Source organism: Stegodyphus dumicola, chromosome X2 (genome assembly GCF_044657685.1).
Source record: "Stegodyphus dumicola isolate Sdum_Otavi_A_Nest chromosome X2, ASM4465768v1".
Taxonomy (NCBI): domain Eukaryota; kingdom Metazoa; phylum Arthropoda; class Arachnida; order Araneae; family Eresidae; genus Stegodyphus; species Stegodyphus dumicola.
In genome coordinates this window covers 99,813,408-99,841,211 of record NC_140781.1, presented here as the reverse complement: position 1 = coordinate 99,841,211, position 27,804 = coordinate 99,813,408, and the positions used below count along the sequence as shown (strand labels likewise).

The following is a 27,804-nucleotide window of genomic DNA, read 5'->3' as shown; positions in this document are numbered from 1 at the left end:
ATTTTTTATTACACTGTTTATTTGGGATAAAATTTATTACCTCTTCAACATGAATCTACTGCATTCCAATAATGCAATTTACAAACAATAATTCAATATTTAAGTAGGAATCCACTTACAAAAGGAAAATCCAAGAATTATTTCAGTACCAAAAAGAATTTTTTTAATTGAATGTTCTAAAATAATACAGAGCAAACTACACATTCATCTTGGAGAAAATCTAATTTTTGGATGTACTTTTAAAGTACAAACAGTTTGATAATTTCTCACTGTAATGAACATATTTTGCTTTGAAAGATTATACAATTTAAAAAATTTAAATAATTTTTCAGAGTGGCTGTATGACTGGAGTATTAAATTTGGGAACTCCTGACTTCCATTTTTCCCAACATATAACTTATTCTACTCTAAATCAATATTTTTTCAATATTTAAGCAACTTTACAGCACTGTGCACAGGCAGAATTTTATTTCATTCAAGAAAATGGCATGTAATTTCTCAATTCAAAAGAAATTTTTCAGTGTATTTGAGGTTAGAGTAGACTAAAGGGTACCCCTTGCATTATCGTAAAATTGTTGTTTCATTTATCGCCAAGCTGTTTTATTTACAGAAACCTGAGTGGTTGAATGTTATGGAAACCCTATTATGGCATAATCAGTTGCCATGATTGCGGTAAATTTTGAATTTTGGGATATTTTGTAATCGCTTGCGGTGTGTGTTGGTTAGGAAGCACATTGCTTGTTTTGATGTTTAGACAGTAGAATAGCTGAATGCAGCAAGATTAATTTGAAGTTTCTGTATGATTTGGAATGAAAGGGGAAAAGAGCATTAATTGACTGGTGTGCAAATGAAGGTTTACTTAGCAGCCATTTTCCGGACAGTCCGTAATTACGGAGGATATTTTTTACTTTTATTTTTGTGAATTTATGTGGCGACACCGATATATGTATTCAAGTTCAGATAATTTTTGCATGCTGTTATGGAATTTTGTGTGCCAGACTGAAGATGAAGAAATTTCTAAATAAGGTAAGTGGATGTTTGCTTTATATAGTGCTTAGATGCACAAGATGTTTTTCCTTTTTTTTATGTTATTTTATTGTTTGGTTTAAAATGTAGTTTATTGAGATTTTCCTTTTTTTTTTTTTTTGTGTGTGTGTGTGTGTGTGTGTGTGTGTGTGTGTGCACGCCTCTACTGTAAAATTGGGAGATCCTTTGACTTTTTAAGTGAAAATATATTGATGTGTACATGGACAAAGTCAAGGGAGTACGCAATGCCAAGTTTGTGCAATTCTCTGATGTTTTTTTAGAGTACATGGATAAAGTCAAGGGAGTGCACAATGCCTAATTTGTGCAATTCTGTGATTCTTCTAAGTGAAAATATGTCAATATGTATATGGATACTGAGTTTGTGCAATTCTTTGACTCATTATTTTGTCTTTGTGTAGGGGCGATTTTGTTGCTAAAATCGGCACTACTTAAAGCCAAAATAAGAAGTCAAAGAATTGCACAAACTCGGTATCCATGTACCACCAAAAATCGCCAATTTTCGTCAAGGTGTGCCTGTAAATATACTTTTACCGATTATGACACATAAGAACAGTCAAACTTAGAAAAGACATCTTCACAAAGGATGTTTCAAGAGAAATTAGCTTCTATCTACTTGTCAACATACCCAGGAACCAATCCCTGGATGAACTACTGATATTCAGAAGCCTTATCTACTTGGCCTGGCAGGCCTTTCAAGTTTAGAGCGTTAGCATTATTTCTGTGAGTATTTCAATGACTCGTAACCTTTGCTCGCATAATACATAGCAGCTAAAAAAGCAGTCTAAAAAAAGAATCCAGAAATTATTCTGCTATTATTTTTCATTACTTTATGCATGATGACTTTAATTTAAATACATAAATATTAAGAGTCATTCTATAAAAATATATACTGAAAACTTTCTCAAATAAGAGAAAAATCCTGCCATTTCATCAAAAATTTTGTTGCAAGAAAATTAATTTAAAAAAATTAAATTATTGATTAAAAACACTCTACGACTAGGGAGAACGTTCAGAGAGGAATTTGCAGGGAAAAATTAGCTTGCATTTTACAAAAGAGGAAAAGCATTAACACACATGTAGCCCATTCATTTTATCACAAAGAATGAAAATCAAGCTAATAAATGGGTTTGATTCTTTTACTTCTGCACAGAATACTTTCAACTAAATTGAATAATAAATCTGGAACTAATAATGACATACTTTTTTTATGCTCAGTGGTACATGCAAATGCAGTAATACCCCGAAGCTATGTGACGGGTGGGACAGATGAAAAGCGCATAAGTTAGGATTAACTTTCCGTATAAATACACATAAATTTTAGTTAAACAGGACAAATGGCTAAAAACACTTATTTAGAAGAAGACTACAAAATAAAGAATATAATTTCCATATATAAAATAAACAAATTACATAATACTGAGTTATTTTGATGTTGATGGCTTCATAAAATTTAATAAACTCATCCAATGACTTCATAAGCTTAATTTGGAGTTATTTCTATTCCTAATAAATTTAGCTAGCTAAAAATATTAGCTTAGTAAGCTAAAAATTTTCTATTCCTTGTCTTGTAGCTAGAATGCTTTCCTCATTAGAGTCTATGTTCTCAAAAATGTATACCCCTTAACCAAGATAGCGCCTTTACTTTCAGGTAATGCTTTCATCTCTCTTTTGAAAAAGAATAGTTGTCTATTCTTCCAGACAACATTCAAAGTTTTTCAGGTAATTTCATCACATTCTATAATGAAAATATGGAACTGCAAAACTTCAAATTAATGTCAGCAGATTATTACTCTACACTATAATTCAAAAAACCATATTTCTAACCACATATATCATTAGACTTGAAAAAAACACTGTATCATTTTGTATACTATGAAAAAATCTAAAAATAGACACCTTAATGGTAGAATTTAAAATTATCTTGCTAATCTTACAAGGTATTTCTCCCACTTCCCTAGCATGCCTTCGTGGTGTAACGGTAGCACGCTGGGCAGGTATTCCAGAGGTCTGTGGTTCGATTCCCAGTGAAGGCAGTTGCATATTTTTCATCTTTTCTGCTTCCAATTAACCTCTTTACAATCTTAGCCTATGACAGACCCTTTTTCCCATTTCAATCACAAACATTTTCTCTACCTTGATAACAAAACTATCTTAAAAAAAAAAAAATCTGCATTAGGATACAGTATAGAATGGATATGCATTTTGGCTAATCTTTGGAATATGGTAACAGGTAGTTTGGCGACATTTTGGTAAGGCGATAAAGGTTACTAGCTAGGACTTTAGCAGTGTACATGGATAAAGTCAAAAGTGTACACAATGCCATTTTTGTGCAATTCTGGGATGTTTTTTTAAGTGAAAATAGGTCGACGTGTACATGGATGATACCGTATATGTGCAATTCTTAAAAACGCGGCAAGCAGTGGGCGATTCTGCACTTTCTCCGAATTTTGCACCTAATCTTCGTCATGATTAAGCACTTTTGTTCCATAAAAGTTCTAGCATAAGCGTAATTCGGCTAGCAGATTGTTGAAAAAAAAAAATAGTGAGTTAAAAAAAAAGCCTTTACTTCGTGAAAACAAAATGGCGTCCAAACAAAAACTAGGAGGTTGCTGTAGCAGGGTTGGTCGCCAAATTTTCGCCAAAAAATCGCCAAGTTACCATAATCCAAAGATTAACCTGCATTTCTAATAGCATTATTACCCTTTTTGTGAATTTAAATTTTATTTTTTAATGCTCTAAAGAAACCTTAAACCTTAAAATTCCCTTACCTTCTGGAGGCTAATGCATTTCTAATAGCATTACAGTTTTTGTAAATCATATTACATTTTTTTTTAATGCTCTAAAGAAACCTTGAAATTTTTGGTACTATTTCGTTTTGAGGACCATAAAAAATCGCCAAACTATTGTTGATGCCAGTGCTGCCAAAAATAATTATGGCAACCCTAACGCAAGAAAGGAAGTATAACAGTAAATTAGATTTCAAGATTATTGTTTTAATTTAAATGAAAGGTTAATTTCATATAATACTTTATTATTATAATTTATATAAAAAAGGCTAAACATAACTGAATGGAAACATAAGAATAAATAACTATTTCAGGTCATTATCATAATTTATATAAAAAAAAGGCTATACATAACTGAATGGATTCCTGCATCGCTATTTCGCTACCGAGTTATCGCTAAAGCATAATTTCATCTTGTTGGTTGTTCAAACATAATTTTCTATAATGAATGATGCCTTTTCTTTGAAAAAATTCTATTGCAGACTTTTAGTCATTCCCAAATTGTTAAATCCGTAGGATATCAAAAAAGGACTTAATAAATAAACTAGTATTTCAATGGCATCTTAAGATATATAGATCTATCTAAACTTGCGTAATTTGAAATCAGCGTGCACGCTAGATTTGACTCGCTGTTAAATGAGCATGTTTGCTAGATTTGACGCTTTTGCGCATACATTTTCGCTGCAATTTTTTTACAGTCCTTAAAACTGAATAGTACCAAATTTTCTAACCTTCCAGAGGCTAATATGTAAATGTATGAGAAAACCATTATACAGTCAAATTTGATCATTCATAAGATGCACAGCAACAATAACACAATTTTTATCCCATAACAAGAAAAAATGAAATTTAGGTTAAAATGCTCACATTGGGGAAAGGGAGATGACACAAATTGCATATTTAAACCAAAAAGACTTAATGATAATGCACAAGAGAAATATTACTTTTCTTATACAAACTGGCTTCTATAAATTTATACTCATTGCAAGATTCAATCTAAAGCATATTTAACAAACATTCTCAGAAGACTTAAGTTTTTAATCGACACAATTTAAATGTGATCTTTTTTTTAGAACAATGACACAAAATCTAAATTTCTTCCAGTTGTTTAACATTGTATATTTTAATATCTGTAAAAAACCTGCACTGAAATGTCAGTTATCAACTACCTCAACTTTTGAAAAAGGTCACTAGAAACTTTCATGCCACTTCTGCATCTTTTGTCAAATGACATTTGTAAATACTCAAGACCATTACCTGTACGGTTACGAAGGGCTAAAAAAAGATATTTAATAGAGTATTTACTAAAAGAAATCAGGTTATTAATCATTTTAAGTTTTCAAATGAGACCTTAGTACATCAGTGTCAAAACTGAATGATTATTACAGGTAGTTTAATTTATAAATTCAAATTGGATGCTAGAACTACAATTGTAATTTAAAAGTTCGGTACAACTCTAATATACGCCCTAATTTCACCAAATGTGGCGAGATGTGTTCTGTGCTGGTTTTTGGCGCGATTGCATGTTCTATGGCAACCCTGTTGACGTTGAAAAATCTTTCGCTGGAGCTCGTTGGTTCGCCTCTGTGTCTGAGAAGATGGGAGGGAAAGATAAAATGGTAGTTGTTGAATTGAAGTTCGGCAAAAGGAAATATGATTGTGGCTATCCTGTTGAGGGGTAGTGGGTATTTGGAAGTGTGAAAAGAGGGTCTGGGAGATTATTTTTAATGGCAGTGCATGATAGAAGTAGGGATTTGTGATTTTATTTATTTGTGAACCATACAATAAATTTTCTGGATAGTGTGTCTGGCTGTTATGTAAATACGATAGTGATTACGTGGCAGCATGTTAAAGGCGGTATGAAATTTATATTTCTGCTATTCGAAAACGCATTAATTCATGGTAAGTGCATTTTATTTTATCCTTGTTCTTATTTTGTAGAATGTTATGTTCATTGGTTCTTTAGTATGAATTTCTGTCGTTATTGTTGTTTTTTTAAATTGTTTGAAATTTATTTTAGTTTATTTTGTTGTTTAGTGTCTAGAGTATACAATTTGTAGATGTTTTTTAAAGTTGAAACAGAACGCTGTGTACATGGTATTATTTGAAATTTATTGTTATTATGTTACTTTATTAAAGCGAGGAGTGCGTAGATCGTAGATTCCTTCCTTGCCTAAATTGTGCCAATTCGTACATTTTTTTTAAAGTTTAAACAGGATGCTGTGTACATGGTATTCTTTGAAATTTATTGTTGTTATGTTAATTTATTAAAGTGAGGTGTGCGTAGTTTGTAGATTCGTTCGTTGCCTACATTGTGCAATTCGTAGATGTTTTTTTAAGTTAAAACATATCGCTGTGTACATGGATTCTTGTCAAATATTTTTGGTTAGAAACTTTACGTTTTTGCTATCTAAATTTTTTGTTTTTGTTTCGGATTTTTAGCTAAATTGTGTGTTCAAAACGTAGTTTTTGCATGTGCGAAAACCGCGTTTCTGGAGACATTTTAGGCTAAAAGTTCAAAATGTAGACAAAAAATTTAGATAGTAATATGGCAGCGTGAATTTGGCGACTTGAGCGCGCATATCAGAGTAGTTCCAAAAGTTCTTCTCAACACCTGGAAATGATACAGTTAAAGAGGTTATCCTTGCTTCAGCAGGCTTTAACAAGATCCAGCTGAAAGATTATATAATCTTATAAAGAACTTGACAGATTATTCAACTTAATAAAAAAAACATATACCTTAACATCAACTAGCAAAGATGTACAAGTTGAACAGAAATGTTTCTCACAAACTAATCGAACAGACAAGACTACACATCTAACTTATCCTTGCTGTCTGCCAAAAACTACACATCAGTCAAAAGCTGACGTGCAAGGAAAAGTATATATAATGCAAAATGAAGCACTTTATACACCAATAAAAGTGGCAGGTGATTAATAAGTTTGTTAATTTTAAATTTGTGACAGATGGCTAAAACATATAACCTGTTGTTTCTCAGCACAGCTGTAAGTTTCAGTTACAAGGACCCAGAAGCAGCTACTAATAGTTAATAGAAAAGATGTTCTCTTCCTTCAAGATATAGCAAGAATAACTAAGGAAATTATCATGATCGACTGGGAATACCTTTTCCATCCTCCAGATTCCCTTGGCAGTATTCATCAGACCAACGCATTTTCTTGGTAACTGGTAAAATCGAAGATATTGATGGGAGTGATTCAGAAAACATGACAATTACAGATCGGTGAAATAATTTTTTTAATACCAAAACAGACTTTCTTCAGAGAAAGGGGAAAGTTGTTACATCATCAGAAAGGTTAGAGAAGTTGGAGATATAATACTTTGGTTGGCAGTACTTTAACCAAATAAAGTACCATTTCATCCACTTCATGCACCATTTGCCTTTAGCAGTTAATAAAAACTTTTGCTTAACAGTCAGAAAAAATTCTGCAAAATTAATCATAGTTGATTTATTATATTTATATAACTGTTAAATCAATGCTATTGTTTTCATTCACAAAGAAACATAATAGTATTTACATTCATGAACGAAAAAAAGCAAATTTTATGCGATTAAAAAAATGCGAAACCCAAATGATAAGTCTCTAAACAGAAGTGAAACATGATTTGTAACTACTCTCATTACTCATTATTTATACGTAGAAAATTGCACAAATCATTCTGATTTTATAACAGGAAGTATAGTAATTTCCGCTGTGCCTATGAAACATGATGTCTCATTTCTAATCAGCTGTTATTCATTCACCTCAGATTTTTCTTATATCTAAATAAAATTTGATTTTTTTATTTACTTCACCAGTGGCATATTTTTCGGTTAATCTTTGGATTATGGTAACTTGGCGATTTTTTGGCAAAAATTTGGCAACCAACCCTGCTACAGCAACTGTTTTCACGAAGTAAAGGTTTTTTTTTTTTTTTTTTTTTTTTTTACTCAACATTTTTTTCCAACAATCTGCTAGCCGAATTACGCTTATACTAGAACTTTTATGGAACAAAAATGCTTAATCAAGACGAAGATTAGGTGCGAAATTGGGAGAAAGTGCAGAATCGCAAACTGCTTGCCGCGTTTTTAAGAATTGCACATACACAGACGGTATCATCCACGTACACGTCGACCGATTTTCACTTTAAAAAAATGTCCCAGAATTGCACAAAAATGGCATTGCGCACACTCTTGACTTTATCCATGTACACTGCTAAAGTCCTAGCTAGTAACTTTTATCGCCTTATCAAAATGTCGCCAAACTACCTGTTACCATATTCCAAAGATTAGCCAATTTTTCTTACAAGTAAGGAAAAAAAAAATGCTATAAACACTATATTGGAAAAACTTTTGGCTGATCTTTGGAATATGGTAACTGGTAGTTTGGCGACATTTTGGAGGCGATAAAGGTTACTACCTAGGACTTTGGTAATAATGTGAGAAGTACTCAGTTCGGATTACGCATTATTTTGTGTGAGGAAAATGAGAGATCATGAGATATGTCATGTGACATTAATGGACGAATTACAATTCTTTAATCGGAAAAGAGGGGGAATTTGGAAAACTGTAGTACTATATTATTTTGTATTAAGCTTCATTGTGTGTTGTGTGAAATAGTGGAAGTGTACGTGCCACGTAACGAAGATTCTGAAGATTAGGTAAGTTAGTATTTTTAATCATTTGAAGATATTATTTTTATGCATTGTTCTAAATGTAAGGAGTAAATAAATTAATATGATATTATCGGAAAATTGTTATTAGCAATGATTTAGTTTAAAGTAATTAGGATTGTAATCTAATTTTTATTAATTTAATGTATGTGCTTATTTATATTTTAAGTAGTGTTTTTTAATTTAATTATATTTTAATTTAATGATCATGATTTTGTGAGTTACATGTTTGTACTATTTTGGAATACGTTGAGTATTTTCATGCATTTTCGTGAAATTTTTCTAATTTATGAGAAAAAAGCAGTGTACATGGATATAGTGAAGAGTGTGCGCAATGCCATTTTTGTGCAATTCTGGGATGTTTTTTTAAGTAAAAATAAGTCGACGTGTACATGGTTTAGTGATATTTTAATTAAATGATAGTTATTTTGTGAATTTTTGTGTTTGTAGGAATTTGGTATACGTTTCAGTTGAAGTAAACGTGCATGGAAGTAATTTACATATTTCACACTAAGTATTTGTAACCATTTGTAATGTTTGCGGTATGAATTCGTTGGTGACGTTTATAATATAATAGATAATTTAGAGGTAAACGTTTTTGGATATTTTATTTATTTTATACGTGGAAATGTTCATCTTTGGAAAGGGTATATACATTTTGCGATCAGGTAATTTCATATATGTTCTTTTTACCAGATTTAAAGATTCACAAAATTTTCATGCATTTTCATGAAATTTTTCTAATTTATGAGAAAAAAGCAGTGTACATGGATATAGTGAAGAGTGTGCGCAATGCCATTTTTGTGCAATTCTGGGATGTTTTTTTAAGTAAAAATAAGTCGACGTGTACATGGTTTAGTGATATTTTAATTAAATGATAGTTATTTTGTGAATTTTATGTTTGTAGGAATTTGGTATACGTTTCAGTTGAAGTAAACGTGTATGGAAATGATTTAAATATTTGACACTAATTATTTGTAACCATTTGTAATGTTTGCGGTATGAATTCGTTGGTGACGTTTATAATATAATAGATAATTTAGAGGTAAAAGTTTTTGGATATTTTATTTATTTTATACGTGGAAATGTTCATCCTTGGAAAGGGTATATACTTTTTCACGATCAGGTAATTTCAAATATGTGCTTTTTACCGAGTTTAAAGATTCACGGAATTTTTTTGCATTTTTGTGCAAATTTTTGTAATTTATGAGAAAATAGCAGTGTAGATGGATAAAGTTAAGAGTGTGTGCAATGCCATTTTTGTGCAATTCTGGGATTTTTTTTAAAGTAAAAATAAGCCGACGAGTAAATGGTTTACGTGTATGTGCTATTCTGAAAAACGCGCAAGGAGTTAGAGATTGTGCACTTTTTCCCAATTTTGCAGTTAATATTTGTCATGATTAAGCAGTTTTGTTACATAAAATTTCTAGCATAAGTGTAATTCGGCTAGTAGATTGTTGGAAAAAGTGTTCAGTAAATAAAAAGAAAAGAAACATGTCTCTACTTCGTGAAGACAAAATGATGGCGAAAAAAATAGAGGGTTGCTGTAGCAGAGTTGGTCACCAAAAAATCGCCAATAATCCAAAGATCAACTAAACTTTTCTTCTGAAAGGCCACATTTTAACATTTTATCCAACATTTTTAACATTTTATCCAAAAGAAGGGGAAAAAAAAAAAAAAAAAAAACACAAGAGCATGCTGGCAGAAATATGAATGGTTTCAGAAGATTGCACAAGCAAATTTTTGAAAAGAAAGCCTATGAAAAATTGTTTCACATGTTACCAAAGTAATGTTTGATTGTGAAGACTTCTTTCTTTTTTTTTTTTTTTTTTTAACTATTAGATATATAAATAAACACGCAGTATAACTAGCTTTAAATTTACTTTTATGATTCCATGTAGAATTTTATTAATTTTCTGCTTGCCACCCTTAATCTGCCCCCTCCCCCCATTATTTTAATGATCCCTTTCAAATGTACCTCAAATGAGAATATTTATCATTTTCCATAAATACAAATGCAAAATAAATTTTAAATAAACACCAAAATCACAAAGATTTTAAATTAGTCTAAAATGCTCTCTGCACAAAATTGGTATATCACAGTTCCATTTAAAATACATAACCTATGAAGAATACCCAATTAGCATCATTGCATTCTGCATAAAATTAGACGGACAGGAGAGAAAGAATCTGCTAATATACTAAATATTATTGGATGGAACAGACATAATTATCAGTTTATATAATGAAACCATTACTTTTACATTAATATGTATACATTATCATACTGTTTCTGTAAATAAAATATAAAATTACTTTACTTTTGTTGAATAGAAAACAAAAATGGCCAAACTTTTTCATTTCATATTTTATAGTAAAACTTGAAATGCATTACTTTCAAACTTTACGAGATGCATTCTCAAATATAATTATAGCAGAAACCATGTAAAAAAAGAAAATCTTGGATCTCGTAATCATTTGATAATCCCATTATTATTAAGCATACCTTAACCATTATACGTAATACACACACACAGAGTTGGGGAAGGGGAAAAGGAAAAATATTCTAGGCATTTAAAGAAAGGGTAGAACTTACACATTTCATATCCCTTTTTACTAAACTCACAAATTACATGTATTATGCTATTACTATGAGTATATATACAAGCATGTACGCAATGTAAGTATATACACACATATAAAAATCTCAATTCAGATATTTGAAGCCCAAAATGCTCATTCACATTTAGCAATTAACTTCTCGCACAGTAAAAGACTGAAATTTTAATTATACATCTCACTAAACTTTAATCAGGAAAGAAAAATGCATAACGAGATTTAACTTATTCTAGCACAAAACATTTCACATGCTACATAAATAAAATCGCAGCAGATTTAACCCAGATTAATTTCGAAAAAATAAAGTAGAAAGCATAAGGAATTTTTCACTAACATACGACAAAATTTATGAAACAAGTGGTAGATTGCAGTTATTTGATACAAACAATAAATACCGACAGCTAAATGAATGCTTCATAACAATGCGTAGCTTACAAATTAACTAAATACTCTAACACAGAATATTAAATGCCGAAATGCCTTGCTATGCGAAAGCGATCTCTAGAACATGACATCATGCCGGATACTTGTACACTAAACAAGAACTTAATATACGCGAAAATGAATATATTAGAGTTGAGATTACCAAAAATATAACTGGTTATTTTTATACATTATCATACAGAAAATCTGGCCTACAAGTAACATACCTTTTTCACGCCTTTATACATATAAACATAAAGTTCTCTCCCCACATTAAAGCAAATGCGATCGCCGTTGCCGGATGGATCGGGCATAGTTACAAAAGAGACTTTAACGGGTGTGTTGGCTTGAGTGTTAAAGCCAACTCGATTAGGTCTTGAGTATTCAGACAGAGTCATTAATTTATAAACTCCTTCCCGAGTCATAAACTGAGTCTTTAGTTCATCTTTACCTCCCCCGTCACACTGCACCGCCATTTTACCGACTAAACATTGACGAGGAAATTAGATATCCCGAATATTCATAGCACAGTATCATCCTCGAAATGCGTTCTACACTTCCGAAGTATATTTAAAATTCTGTAAACATTATAAAAAAATTGCATGCTGATCACAAAAGTACACAAACAACAAGCATCCCAGTTCGTGGCTTATTAAATTAATGCTTCATGTTTCCCGTAAGTAAACCGACCAGAGAGGCATTAACTGCCATTGCCACTTTTTTTTAAAAGAAAGTAGAAACAGCAGTTGAAAAATTATTTTTGATTTAAAACTTGTAATTGTCTTTGATAAACTTCGGACTATTTATAAGACAAGGAATTTTTTTCTTAGCCTTATCATTAAAATTAATTTATATAAGAATGGGTAGAATGGGTAAAATAGGATAGAAATATTAAACATGCCGAGTAAGATAAGACATGATGAATTTAAAAAGTTTCTTTTATCAGTCAGACACTTTTACATTAATTTGATGCAGCAAATTTACGAATTAAAAATATACGCCACATTTTTCACCCAAAAAATGCCTTTTCACTACATTTATGAAGAAAGAAATTTCTTTTCCACCGCAGTTTGCTACTTCGGTTAAAAATTATGAGTTTGCAATCTCGTTAATTTACTTTTTTCAAAACAATGCAAACTTTCTTACAAATAACAATACATTTTCCTAAATCATCGCAAGGAAGAGTACGTTAATTTAAATTTTAGTGGAAATGAAATTAAATTATAGCTAATTTGTAGCTAATCAAAACAAAAAGTTAACCAACGGAAACAGCAAAAAGGAGATTTATTTGAGGCCAGTCTGGGTTAAGTTCCATGAGCCAAGAAAATAACATTAGAGTGGGTTTAACGAAACAAGAGTTATTCATGGAAAACAAGACAGAGAAGGTTTTATAGTATAAACGTTCTCAGCTTACTCTTATTTTTTTAAGTAACATAATCTATACAGAAGTTTAAATACATATTTGAGGTGGACAGTATTTCTCCAAGACCATAACCATGAAAATTTCTCTGATAGAGTTTTTTTAACGCAATAAAATTTATCCTTTAACATTTATCATAAAACACGTCACATTCATGGCACTGCTCTGTTTGAAACAAAAGCGGGTTTGAGGGTCCACATTAATTGATCTTTTGAGAAGCACTATCAGACAAACAGACAAAGTAGACAGATGTCTTGTGTTGCCCCCGCTAAGTCTTTCTGCACGAATGGGTGAAAAATCAAGCTTAGGGGCGAAGGAAAGGGTATACAGAAGTGGGGGCAATTTCGTGTTTCAGAGGAGAGTAAAAAGGAACTTCGTTTATTTTATACGAGTTTGAAAGGCCAGGAAGAAAACATGGGACAAAATAAAATTAAAAATAAAGGGCCCACAAGGTAATGGAGAGCAAAATAAATATATATATTAATAATTTAAAGAACAAAAAGGGCCTATAGAAAGAAAAGGAAGAGTTAAAAAAAACAACGATTGTGTCATGAATGTAGTCAAAAGGGGAGGATGTTGTTGTCATTTACATTAAATAGAGTCTTCCAGGTGTGTGTAATGAGTGTGTTTTGTAAAGCTGAATAGATGTGAAGATGGGGGGAAATTAGTTATAAAAATATAAATATTGGGGTCCAGTCACATAACAGTATAATTCTAGTTTAGAAGCTAACTTTTGCTAGGACAGGGAAACTAAAATTTAAAAATTTTTAAATTAAATTTTTTTTAACATGGGAAACAATATGTTTGCCTCTACCTTGAGACACAGTAACAAAAGAAACAAAATATCAAAAGACATATAATAGCAGGCAAAATTATATATTAACTAAAGCAACATCATCTCTTATGGTTTCCAACATATTCATACATTATTCAGAAAATAACATCAGAAAAATCATAAATCCACACAGAGCGAGAGCATATAAGCAAAAATAAATAAGTAAATAAATTACAGAGTTTATTTTTATTTTAATATTAATTAATTTTCTTAATAAGCATTTTACTTATTTTTTAATTTAACCGTCTTAATTTATTATATTTGTACTACTTTATCAAGTTGAGGCACACTGTATTAATATACGCTTTTAATTTAAAGAGATAGGAAATATAGATTTAATCCTTGTCTCTCATATGCGGAAGGAGCAAAACCGCAAATCTATACATTCATCAAGGCACAAGATTGTGTATTTCCCTCTCAAGAAATTCCTCAAAGGGGCCCCGATGGGTAGTGCTAATAGGCGACACTACTGATAAGGATAGCGTGTCTACGAAATGAAAACCAAAAAACAAAAACAAAACAAAACAAAAAGAATCACATGATTTAAAGCAATTACTAAGTATTTAATGCCAGAATATAATAAAATGAGCATTATAATAATGAACATAATAAATAAATGAATTTAAAGGTACGTTAGTGTCAGATATTTGATTTAGTTTAGAGAAAAGAAGTTCTGCTTATCTGAATGTTCCGTCTTCTTGTAAACGATTACAAGGAAGATAGGACCTTTAGGGACAGGAGAACTTTCGGGGTTGACAACGCGACATTGTAGAAAATATTCGAGAAAATTTTTCTTAAGGAAATGAAAATTTTCTGAAAAACACCTTTAAAAATTAAGAAGCTCTTCTAAGATCCTGCCTCCATCGTCTCAGCATGCTTAGATTTTTTTAATATACAGTTAAAGGTTATGAGGAGTAATTTATGGTTAACTTTAAATAAGCATATTTGAATTCTTTATTAAAATGTAGCAGCATTTATGAAAAGGCGTAAGTGCTGCAAAATGTCAAAAAGTATTGCAGTATTCAAAACAGTACGTATGTTCAAGATCTTGAAACCTAAAAGTCTATGTTAGATTATATGCATGTGGAATATACTTTACTATTGCTATAATTACGATGTTGTAAATTTGAGACTGAAATTTATTACAAAACTTTTCTGGAGTCTTATGGCGGCGTCGCTCTAATGACATAAAAACACAAGTACATTAACCCTTTGAGAACCAGCGCAGGGAGAACGAAGCGCAGCTACAGGACCGAACCTCCTAAAATGGAACTCCGCCAGCGGCCCACGGATTTTCAGCAGTTAAGCCTACTTTTATAAAAAAAATCATATAAAATCAGCATTTTGATATAATGACCTCAATTTTTAAAGTTACGTACGTAATATACTAATTATTAATATGTATTGATATAAAGAATGTCACATTAATGGAAATAAATGAAACATGCGAAATACTAAAAATATAACTATAAGCATAAAAACAAAATTACAAATACGAAATATAAAAAAATTAAGCAATAATTATCTGTAGGTAATTAAATTCCAATTTAATAATTCTGCTACGTGTGGAATAATTCAAAACGAGAATTTACATACAGAACAATGGCGGCTTTTTTCGCCGAGCATATGCCGAGCAAGTAAGATGCATCGCGCATCGGGAAAGCTGATATCTTTTCCCTTCTGTAATACTGCTGTAAAGTTACTTATTAATTAACCAAGAAAGTTTATGTTAAGTTTTAAAATAAATATAAAAAAGGACAGCTGGTATGCGTTTTTCCATCACAAAAGTTCGGCGACGTTACACCCTCTATGGTCAGCTAGTGAGTCTTCTCACATTGTCCTAATAAATAAAAATAATAATAAAAAAAAACAAAGAAAGGGAAAAGAAAACATTAAGCTGTATGCATTTCCCCCACATTTCTAATAACGGAAAACGGAAAGAATAAAAACGAAAACAAAAACAAAAACAAAAACAAAAAAAAAAGAAAAAAGAAAAAGAAAAAAAAAGAAAAGAAATTCCTAAGGAAATAAACAAACACACCGGCTTAAAGAGCTGTGATTCCCAGTTTGTTTACACCAATAAATCTATCAAAACCAGAAGCACAGAACAGAAACTGATGCTCATACATGAAAGTCAAAAGCCACATGCCTTAACCGATGTCAGAACCGTTACCATTTAGCAACATCTACTGGCATTTAAAAATTCAAATAAATCGTTCCGTTTTCAAGTTAGGTATACGCGACGCTGAGTTGTAGAGATTGATCAAAGCTCTTCGCGTATACGCCCCGCTCGGTTGGTAAGGGTGGTATCGTTATATCCCGTATACGCGACGCTGGTCCTGAAAGGGTTAAGTTTATTTTGAAACTTATGTGTTCAGTAAGCGGGGGAGGGTGAATAATGTAAACAACAGAGTGCCTGGGCGCAAGGCACAACATCTGTCGATATTGATTGTAAAATTTACAATTACTCACAGGTACGAGTGGTTTAGGTATAAGATACAATATTACAAAATTTTAAAATTTGACCTCTACATATGATAGATGACAAGTATGGTCTTTAAATGCTCGATAGATTCACGCAAGTTTATTATAAAAACATACGTGTACGGGAAGCTGTTGAAGAAGGAATACGTTACACAGAAAGAATGAGTACATAAGGTTAATGTTAATTGAATAAGTAACCAAAACATACATAAAAGGTAGCATAATATAGAAAAATAAACGTCAAACAGTTATATTAGCTTGTGGGGATGTATTTAATTTACTTAACAGATAATTTTATTTTGAAGCAACTTTTCCTATCGCTCTAGCTTTCAAACCACGCTTTCTTGCCCTAATGTAAATGAGTTAGCTCACGTGTATTCAAATGAGGCTGAAAGAAATTAGTATTTAAGAGAAAGTTTTTGGAAGGTGAATTTAGTTCGCATTCTGCCTGTCTAAAGGCCAAGTTGTTATCTTTGATTTACTAGTGATCATATTTCTTTGGCGTTGAGTGCTTCTTGCCATTAGGCTCGTTTACGCCGACTTTGACAAGTCAGAGCCTGCCTTCCCGTTAAATAACTTGTGAAGCCGTTAAACTAACTTAATTCCATTAAATTTTAAGTTACTCGTTACTTTTTATAGTTAAGCCAAATGTGTTGGCTTTTGTAAGCACGAGTCGGTGCCAACTGTGAGCATTAGTTTGCGTTAATAAAGGGCTCTTTACACACTTCTGTGCACTTTGTCGTACTGAAGACATTAATAATTGGGGATAATTCCCTACACAGTCTTTTAATGTCTAGTTAGTTTATGCTAACAAAGAATACCAGACGTTATAAGGTTATTAAGAATGGCCAAAGGTCTCTTGACGTTTTATGGACAGCATTAGTTATAGCTATATATTGAGATAAGGCTCTTATTATTTTTCCTGAAACTTAAATGAATTTTTTTTTAATTTCCAATAGCAGATTAGAAGCCAGCTGTAGTCAGAAATACAACCCGAAGAAACAGGTAATAAAACTAAAACTACAGTATGTCTCTAAATCGTTCATCTTGTGTCGAGCTCTCCAGTATTTCTCTCACAAGTGTCCTGAGCCCAGTGCAGGGCAGTGACTCAAATGGTTCGCATCCATTTCCCCATGAATGTTGCACAATTGGCAAAGAGCACTTGGCAGCATTTTTATACGATATAGATGCTTAGAGAGGCAATCATGGGCAGTAACAAGACGAAAAGTCGCAACAGATCTGCCCCTTGACCATAGTGGAATATTTGTAATTTCCTCAATCCATTTTTTTCCTCTTTGATGTTTTTCCAATAGTCCTCCTTAAAGAATTTTAACCGTTTGGCGGTATGAAAAGGAATTGGTTTATCTGTTATTTGAGCAATTTTGGTTGCCTTCTTTGCTAGGAAATCAGCTATTTCTTTACCCTGAAGTCCACTGTGTGCTCGTACCAGCTCCAAAGCAACCTTTTTATGGTTTTCGATTAAATAATTAAGGACCAGGTGAATATTTAAAGTATCAGCTGAAACAGGCCTAGAATCTGATAGTATAACAGCTCTTGAAAAATTTTCAGATTGGCGTTGGAGCTGTGACAAAGCAGTTTGAATTGCAGAGATCTCCGCGTCAAAGGCCGGTCATTCAAGATGGAGCCGTCTGTAAACACATACAGCCACTCATTATCTGGGTAAAATGCATGAATAGTCTCCAAGGCTACAGCATTTGGAATTAAGTCATTTGTTTCTTTATTAAAAACCTCACTTGATAGGTTTATCCTAACTATGTACTTCCTTCCTTCAACTGGACATTGTGACTTGACGAAATTAGCTTTTCCAGATATCTTATCTCGGTATCACAGCGAAATTTGGAGGCTTGTTCTGAAACATGGAATTTTATACTTTTGCAAATGACGTATTTCGACTGCAACGCCACTAATTTGTATACTTCAGTTTTGCTCATCAATTCTTATCTGACAGCATATTCAAATTTTATACGGATTGGATTATTTTTGAACGAGTTATTACTATTTTTGAAATTTTTCCTTCATTGTTGGAAAGCAGTGTATTTGCTTATGACGTTTCTTCTCAAAATTCAGAAAACAAATGCTGTGTTTTTCTCTGAATTTCGTATTTATAATAGAGTTATTAAATATTTCCGTAAGCACAAGTAACACAAGTCTGCGCTGTCATTGCAATGCTCTGGTACATCTCTGGAAAAGTGTTCCTACTATGAGTATGCCCACAATAAATTACTACTGGTATCAAATGTTTAAGCTTTTACAAGTACTGTGACTGCAATGCGAATAGGTACCCACTTACACAAATTTATGAAGTATACTTAATTAATATATAATTAATTCATTTATATGTTAATTATATTACAAAATATTACGTGAGTACATAGGTAGAATCTGTGTTCGGTGCATATAGCACTTACGGAAAGTATAAATTTTGGAATAACCTGCTTAAATGATATCCCATCTCTTTTACTTTCGCTGACATAGACCTCTTGCAGGTCGGTGTGATCCCTGGGGTCCATATAGACTACTATGGGAATGTCTGATGTAAAGTGTAACATATCGATATGCGTCGTCATCCCAGAGAACACCAAGCAAAAATTCAAGGGAGAGACAGATTAGATTCTTTGAAAATCGTGTGAAATTATATATTCTTCATTTTAAAATAAGACATCTAAAAGCTAAAGAGTTCTGTATGCAGGGTATCTCAGCTAAGATGTTACAAACTTCGAAGAAGAAAGGATACACCTAGACGAATCGGAATCCCATTGGAATGCCGGTTTGTAAAGGCCTTCCTGACGCGGTAGAGGCATTGAATAGGCGCAAGTGTTTAGAGCGTGCTTGCTGCGAAGCGTCATTTCGCATTCTGCACTTTTTAAATATAATACACGAGAAAAGATAAGGACAATAAATAGTAGAAAGGACATAAAATAGCAAAAAAAAAAAAAAAAAAAAAAAAAGATTTTTAATACTCGCTGTTCATAAGCATAAAAACAAAAGTAACAAAAGAGAACTATAAATTATATCAAAGGAAGTGTTCGAATTGACTACCCCGCATGTGATGCAGGCCTCACATCTTCGTTGCATGGAAGTTCGAACATTCTTAAAGTCCCAAGAGTATCTTAGATTTCCTCGGCAGCTGCAACGATGCGTGCTATAAGGTCCTCGGCGCTGTCAATCCATATGCTTCCAGAAGAAGTAATCCATATACGATCGGGTAGGCCAATTCACTGGATCCATCACGGCCGATCCATCGTTGGCCAAATGTTCCATACAAATGGTTAAGTATAGAAAGGAATGGGGGCTCAGACGTGCTAGTACCACAGGGAAAGATGAGTCACACTGGAAAGTGAGCGGTGTGCAATAATTCTGGTAGCCCTTGTTCCAAGAATATTAACTTGTCTGCACCACCAACAGCAAGGTGACATTGCTGCCATAATGCACTGTGACATTGAAGTGTCACAGTGTGACGATTTCAATGTCACAGTGACGTTGTAGGCATGACTTAATGTCCCCTTTTTACGACGTCAGATTGCGACGTTTATGTGAAGACTTCTTTTGACGTTAATATAAAGTAACAACTTGACTTTGGTGGGAAGCCACATTCCGCTATTGTTGTGTAGTCAAACTGTGAAGTTGATGCGTAGTCATGCTCCGATGTTGTTGTGAGGTCACACAGCGACATTCGTGTAAAGTCACATTGCGACTTTGATATAACGTCATAGAGTGACATGAATGTAACATATAAAATGGCATAAATGTAATGTCACTAAAGATGTGAATTGAGTCACGCAACACTGTATTAACTTTTCAAAAAACTAACTATCGTAGTTCTCCTATTTTAGAAAACTGTTTCAGTAAAACCGATAATTACAACGATGTTTTAATCCAGTGTGAAATTATACTCTTCAAGTAATTACAATATTTCCGAAATATTAAAAATTCTTAAATTGTTGGAAACATTCTAATAATCACGTGAAATTTTTTCGTCGTACTAAGGTTGTATCCTATTAAGGTGATATAACTAGGATCCGTTTATAATTTATTACATAATTCTATGAAAAACGAAGTAAGCGCAAATACAGAACGTATTATATATGATCCAAAAGTTATGATACGGTCATTTTCTAAACATATTACACTGGAAATAGTTTTGAGCATCACATGACCGGAAGCTACATGATTTTGCTTTCTTTCTTTAGAATTTAATATTTAAACATATTTCATATTTTTCAAAATTCCTGAATTGTATTAAAAATCTGAATTCTTATCATAGCTTATTAAAAAAACTATATTTCTTAATTTAACACCTTGCCCTTCCTAAAAAGAAATACTTAACAAAAAATTCTATCTATTTGGCCTTCTATTTGCAATTTTTTTATAATTCTTTGGCTCATAATGCGGTTTTTTCTTCGTCATTTCTCTCTTCCAAATTGTTTTTCTGCTAGAAAGGAAGTAAGTTATTACATTTGATGATTAGATGAAAGAAAAGTCATTTTAGTACCTTATTCATACGATTTTTACCGATCTGAATATTTTCTTGTATAACGAAATGTTTCGTTTTGAGTAAAAGGTTATTGTAAATCAACGAAATTTATACTATACTCTTAGTTTTCAAATTAGGAATTGTTGCTTAATCTGTAATACAGTGGTACCTCGACATACGAGTTTAATTCGTTCCGTAACCTTGCTCGTATGTCAAACTGCTCGTATCTCAAAGCAATTTTCCCCATTGAAATTAATTGAAATGCCATTAATCCGTTCCAGCTCCCAAAACACCCCCTCAGTCGTTTTTGTTAAGTGTTTTTGAATAAGAAAAATATATTTACAAGAAGAAACATTTATTTATAAATAACAAATACATATTTCGTCACGTTTTGCTTCTTTTCACCTGCAGATCGTTTAGAAAAACTGTCCAAGGAGGTTTGTTCCTTCCTCCCTTTCAGGATATTGCGGAATTAGGCAAGTTTTGTTGAACAACTCCCGATGCACGACCAGTTGCAACTTTTTCGGGGTGATTTTTATCCACTAACTCTACAACTTTCTCTTACATTCCTAAGATCTCCTTCATATCTTTTGTAGGGATAACCTCCTCTTCAAAACTAATTTTTCGTTGAACCATCGTATGCTGCTGCGAATGTAGATCGTGTAACTCCTCGGTTGTCAACTCCTGAGACTGTTCCTCGACGAGTTCGTTCACATCTCTCTCATCCACCTCCAGATCCATGGATTTTCCCAGAGAAACAAGTCTTGTCTAAGGTGGGAGAAACTGTTAGACGCTGCACACGACCAACATGCGCGCGCATGTTCGTCACCATCGAGATAGATAAGGCCTGCGCGCTGAGTTACTACGTCACTGCTAGGGGACCGGTCTTCGCGCAGTTTAGCTTCCTTGCTAAACACCCGTTTTTCTAAACCTATTCTATGAAATTTGTATCTCATACTATAAAATCAGTCTAAAACAAAATTACAAGCGGCAATATAATGTTTTACAAAGCTTATACGAATATGAAATATTGTCATTTTCTTTTGTTAATGTTTATTTTCAAAACAAAATTATTTGAGAATGGTGTGGTGCTTTTAAAAGCAAATCATTTCTTTGAAGAAAAATTGGTTTTAAAATTCAAGTAGCTAAAATTTTTACTTTGATTTTTCTGCACTGTCTTTGTGTCTCTCGTTGATTCTCATTACCGCATCAAATTTTTTTTGTTTCACCCACTACTTTAACAAAATGTTTGCCAGTGGGCACACATGTTATCTCTCATTCTATAATTATTGCATATTTTTATATCTATCATATTAATGTAGCAGGATTATAAAACATCAAACGAATGCAAGAGACTACTTAATATTTAGACTAACATTTAAATGCCTTACATCAGTCAGAAAATTTTTCTGAATGTAATAAATTACTAAATAGTCTAGTCTTAAAATTATTTCTTACTTACATATTGTTTGTTAATCTGTATTGCAGTTAATGCTTTCCTCTTAATGCTACATAATTATTCGACAGAATCTGTAGTTAAATTGAGATAATGTTTATTACATAGCTCTGAAGACTATCAATATTAAAATTCCAAATAAGACAGGAAAAAAGTTTTTTAAATAAAGTTTTACACAATTTTTTTGAAAATATTTTTAAAATATACGAAATACTTAAAAAACTTTTATAAACTGAAATTTCTTGCAAATATTTACATCATACCTATTTAACTATAAGCGTTACCTCTGTTCTGAAAATATTTTTTCTATTAATATTCACATGAAAAGAAAATATAAATCCTAACATCATGTTCAAAACTTTTCTGTATAATGTAAGCAATTTTTTTAACTTAACTTACATAGCTTTTGGTGGTGCCACGTACTCAAATTAAAGATTGTAATTTAAAAGATAATTAAAAAAATTGTTTTTAAAATTGCATTGAATTGAAATACAATGAAAACAAGTATGTCTACATATGAATTCAATTACTACTGCTTCTTCAATAACTGTACATTTTTAAAATTTCATTTTGAAGTTTCGCAATTTAATTACCTTAATATGAATCTTACATACATTACTTTATATCATTCTCAGAAAGATTTATATTGCATAACAAATTTTAAACAAACTGATTGCATGATAATAACATATATAAAAGTGAACAGAAGCTATATTAGCTAAACATATGCATTTAAGTTTCATCATGATAAAATGATATTTAATGATTTGCAAAAAAACATTGATATTTAAATTTAAGAACACAGTACTCTGTCAAGAATCAAATTTACTCTGCATTTGATATTCTACATATTATGTAATGAAATAAGTGTTATGCTTTTAACCCCTTAGAACAGTTATTTCATATAAAATTAGGTTCCAATTAAAATAAATAATCATAAATTTTGCTGACAATTTTTATATTACTAGTGTTAGTAATTATTACAAGGGATGATGCTTCAGATGTCAAAAGTAAACATAAATTCAATTCTTAAAACATAATGAATAAAAAATTACAACTTATAAAAGCCAACTAAAAGTTTGCTGAGGGTCCCTTAACCGTGACGTCACAAGCCAGTTTCGTTTCAGAGCGCAGGCCTTATCTATTTCGATGGTGACGGCATGTTGCGGTCGTGCGCAGCGTTGTAGTGTGCGATTCCTCGTATCTCAAATTTTGCTCTCAAAGCAAAATATCGCTCGCTCAGCGGCTCGTATCTCAAAACACTCGTATATTAGGGCACTCGTATATCGAGATACCACTATACTGAACGAATAGCTATGAGTAAAAATATCAGCGAATCGAAAATGTAGCTCTGGAAACTAAATTACAGGAAATTTATTTCATGCATTCTCTTTCACCATTATTTCTCCATTGGCAAATTATAATTTTGTACGATCTTAAAACAATAAAATAACTTTCTTATGCTGCAGAGCTCCAATTTATTTAAATAATTATGTTACGTAAAAATGACGTATAATTTGCTTTATTAGTAGATTAATGTGAATCTCTTATTTTACATATTTTTGCATTCCCTAAACGCATTTGACTGCTCTCATAACAGTTAAAGTTTAAATTTAATACAGTTTTACACAGTTGATTAAACAAAAGCCTAATAAATTTGCATGAATAATAATTTCATTTCATAAAACAATTACTGTTACCAAAGCAGAATTACGGAAAATCTTTATTACTCGCTTCTGGGACTACGCTGTGATTTAACCTTTATAGCTATGTTTAAGTACTATTAGTAGTTCATACGGTAAACTGAAAGAAACTCAGCTGTTTATGTGACAAAATTCATAAGTTCTCTATTTTGATCAATACATACGGGAAGTAAAACTTATTGTGTTACTAACGTGTATGATAACAGTAATGATTAATTATCGTCAAGAAAAATATCTGATACATAAGAGCAAGAGAAAATCAGGGAAGATCCTCTGCTATCCACAAATTCCTGCAATTACAGAATGAAATCAGAAACGTTGTTTAATTTGGTTCCTTGGAATTATTTTAATATGATTTTTCAGAGCAAAGATGAGGATTCGGAAAATATGTTTCAAGGTAAAGAAGAAATAACATGAGATACACGGTTTCTTGCAACTCTTCTCGTTTGACGTAAGTATGACAACAGAGAGGAGGTCCAGTTACCCGAAATAAGATATTTACATGGCTTATTTATTATTTATGTGTCATCTGAAATTAATTTCGTTTTTATATGATTCCAGTTTTTGCTTTGATTTAAATAACATGAAGAGATATTTTACAATACACACTTCTAAAAAAATTGTTAATTTTATCTACATGAATCTATACAACGCAGAGACACACCTTTTTTGTGCGAATCAGGTACTTGTTTGTAATGGGGCGCAAATACTTCATAAATAAAGATTTGAAAGGTAATAAAAATATTTAGGAGAAGAAATTATGAGATTAGTTTCTGATATAAAAATCTAATGGCGTTTTTCTAATGTTGTACAGGTGGACTTTTTTTAAAGTATTCATTTGCTTTTCTTATTAAAATCACAAATGTTTTCACACCACAAGGTGCCCAAAAGGCACTAATACATATTTTAGTATTAATTTTATTTTTTGATTATGAGACGAGAATTAAAAAAAAAAAACATTTTCTTACTATACTTTTAATTGAAGAGAAATAGATTATGTAATTTCTTTAACATAAAAATTTGTTTTTTATTTACTTTTAGCACAGTAAATATAAAAGCACGCTTATGTCTTTCATTTCAGAATCTACACAATTAAAACTTAATTTCATTTACTTACTTCAGCTCAAATGGAAATTGGCTGAATAAAATAAAAGTAATTCCACTACATAATTTCGCTGAAAAAACTATTTTATGTTGTATTCCGGGCGAAAAGTGATTTCAATTTCCAAGCATATAAATTTACAACTTTCGTTAAAATAAAAAATAATAAAAATATAACACTACTTCTATTACATTAAAAGAAATACTTGCTTGTCATACAGTTAAAGGACACACAACTATGTCTTTCAAATACTTCGACAGACTCTTCAGGTATTGGCTTTCAGTTTTAAGTAAATTTCTGAGAGAAATTTGTTTGCTTGAATGCGGAAAACAGCATGAGGTCTGAGTAAGTAAACAGAATTCCATAGATAAATAAAAAAATAGAATTCCAGAAGTTAAATTTTCCTTAAAATCAGTTTTTCTTCTGCTGAATGGTGGCAAAGATTTTACTTTAACGAAACAATGTTGTATCATAGACAAATTTCCAGATTTTCAATGTGAAATTTTTAAATTCGTTTGCGAAAGATTTCTTTCTCAGTTTGCCTAAGCTTTTTAATCAGGGTGTCAGGAATTAATATCTTTTCATTGTCTATTTCTGCAAATGATATTATGGAGTCATTAAGACTTTTGAAGCAGGTGACGTAAAAAATGTGCAGTGCCCTCGCCGGGATTCGAACTTGAACCTCTCGAATATGCATCGAGTGTGCTACCTTTACACTACGAAGGCATGCAGAAAGGAGAAAGAAAATAACGTGCCCACTCCCCTTTTTAATGGGAGACTGGGGATTAGGAACTCAATTGCCAAACCCTGGTGGTAACGAATTATCATCCGTCACCTTTAGTTCTGGCTCCACATTAGGTTATTTGAAGCAGAAGGCGTGAAAATGAGCAATGCCTTCGCCGAGACTCGAATCTGGACCTCTCAAATACCCGTCGAGTGTGCTACCATTACACCACGAAGGCATGCAGAAAGGAGGGAGAAAATGCCGTATATCAAAACAAAATTAGATGTGATTAGTTTAGATAATTAAACTAGACGTAATTAAAGGGTTAAATATAATTTTTAAATTCCAATAACAAAGTATCTTGTCTGGAGAGGTGAAATATATTTATTTAAAATAAAAATATTATTTCGAATAAAGTTTGTCGGTAGGGCTTAAATATACTTTTCGATTCATAGTAATTTTCATTTCATTCATAAAATTTTCTACAATGGTTTGAATTATGTTAAAATGCAGTTTTTGATTCAATTTCTTTATAAAATGAAGTAATTTGTACTTTTGGACACGAAATAAAATTAATTTTCGCTCTTTTTCACAGCTCAGTTTTTTAACTTCTATAGTACATATGAAAGCAGTTTCATAAGTACAGATGAAATGTAATTTTCTTATTTTTATATTGTTATTATTTAAATAATTAATGTATCTATTAAAAATTTAATACCATAATTATATTTCCTTAATCTCTGATGCAAGAAATACGTTTGCACGGTTGTTTTTCATGGTTTTCTTAATATGTAACATGAATACGAGCCAGTTTTCCTTAAAAACTCCTCCACAAAGGCATCATTTCTCTCAGGTAGGCAGCCCTTGTGTGGTTTGCAATATTCAAATAACCAATCCGAAACTGAAAAATATTTTTCCTCTTACTAAATCTCTTAATAAGGATATTGGCTTACTTTAACCATACAACTTAAATCTATTATGTGTAAAATTGTTCATAATTTACTGGTAGAAATGATGTAATGTAAAGAATTTTAGAAATAATCTCAAAAGTTTAGCAAAAGGAAACATATGAGAAAGTTCAGCGTTGTAAAGAAATATGGCATTTGTAAAATTAAAATAATTAAATATCTTATTATATATAACTAGAACCTGGTTACGGAAGAATGGCATCATTTGTAATGTTAGTGAAATATGATATCATTTGTAATGTGATTCAAAGTACCATTCACGGAAATAATTAATTAATTTATGAAATTAATTCTGAAAATTTCAGAGCATTATGCAAAGTACTACAATAAAATGCATAAAATAAATTCCTTTTTCCACATTATCTCTTAATATTAAAAGCAAAAGAAACTGAATTATATCTACCAAATAAAACTGACTCCCTAAATCAAAATTTCTAAGCAGTGAGACAAAAACGAGAGTAAACCTTTGCTGATGCCTTTGCTTCCACACTTTTGCTAATACAAGTGAATCGATTGTCAGTTCATTATTTATTTTTGTTCGTAACATTTAACAATTAATCGGGGGCGAAGGTCAACCTGCAGAAATAGCTCCGATTAAAGAAGAATTACGTGAGTAGGGTTAAGAAAGGTCGGGGTCGGAGAGATTGAGAAATTTGTGGTCACATTCAATATTTGCTGCGACGTGTATGTGACATCCACGCAACATATACATCCATATAACAGTATGATATCACTGTGAATTTGTATCGTGGTTACAAATGTAATGTGACGAAAACGTAACATTGTAAAGTCATTGTAACTAAGTGTGCTATATGGGACTTTTCAGGCGATCAGGCAACAGGTATGGCCTGACGAGGAGATCCCATACACTGCCGGCTACGTTTACCATAAAAGTGTCTGGACATCCCGAGTGCGTATCGCATGTGTGTTCGCCTTTGCCCATGCATGGTTGTTAGGAGTATTGAAAATATCCTCTGTTGCGAAATGCGCCTTATCTGAGAACAACACGGAGACTGCGAAACGGAGATCTGCATCTCCTTTCTGCAAATATCAATGTGAAAAAAAAAGCC

General features: G+C 31.9%; 1 protein-coding gene across 1 annotated transcript in view; it reads right to left on the bottom strand.

Moving 5' to 3' along the window:
* Positions 1–12,261, bottom strand: part of LOC118192460 (WD repeat-containing protein 20) — a 77,270-nt gene extending 65,009 nt beyond the window's left edge. The window contains exon 1 of the mRNA XM_035363439.2: positions 11,775–12,261. Coding sequence (XP_035219330.1) covers positions 11,775–12,023 — 249 coding nt within the window. The 5' untranslated portion in view covers positions 12,024–12,261. The remainder of the gene's footprint in view (positions 1–11,774) is intronic.
* Between the last annotated feature and the right edge of the window lie 15,543 nt (positions 12,262–27,804).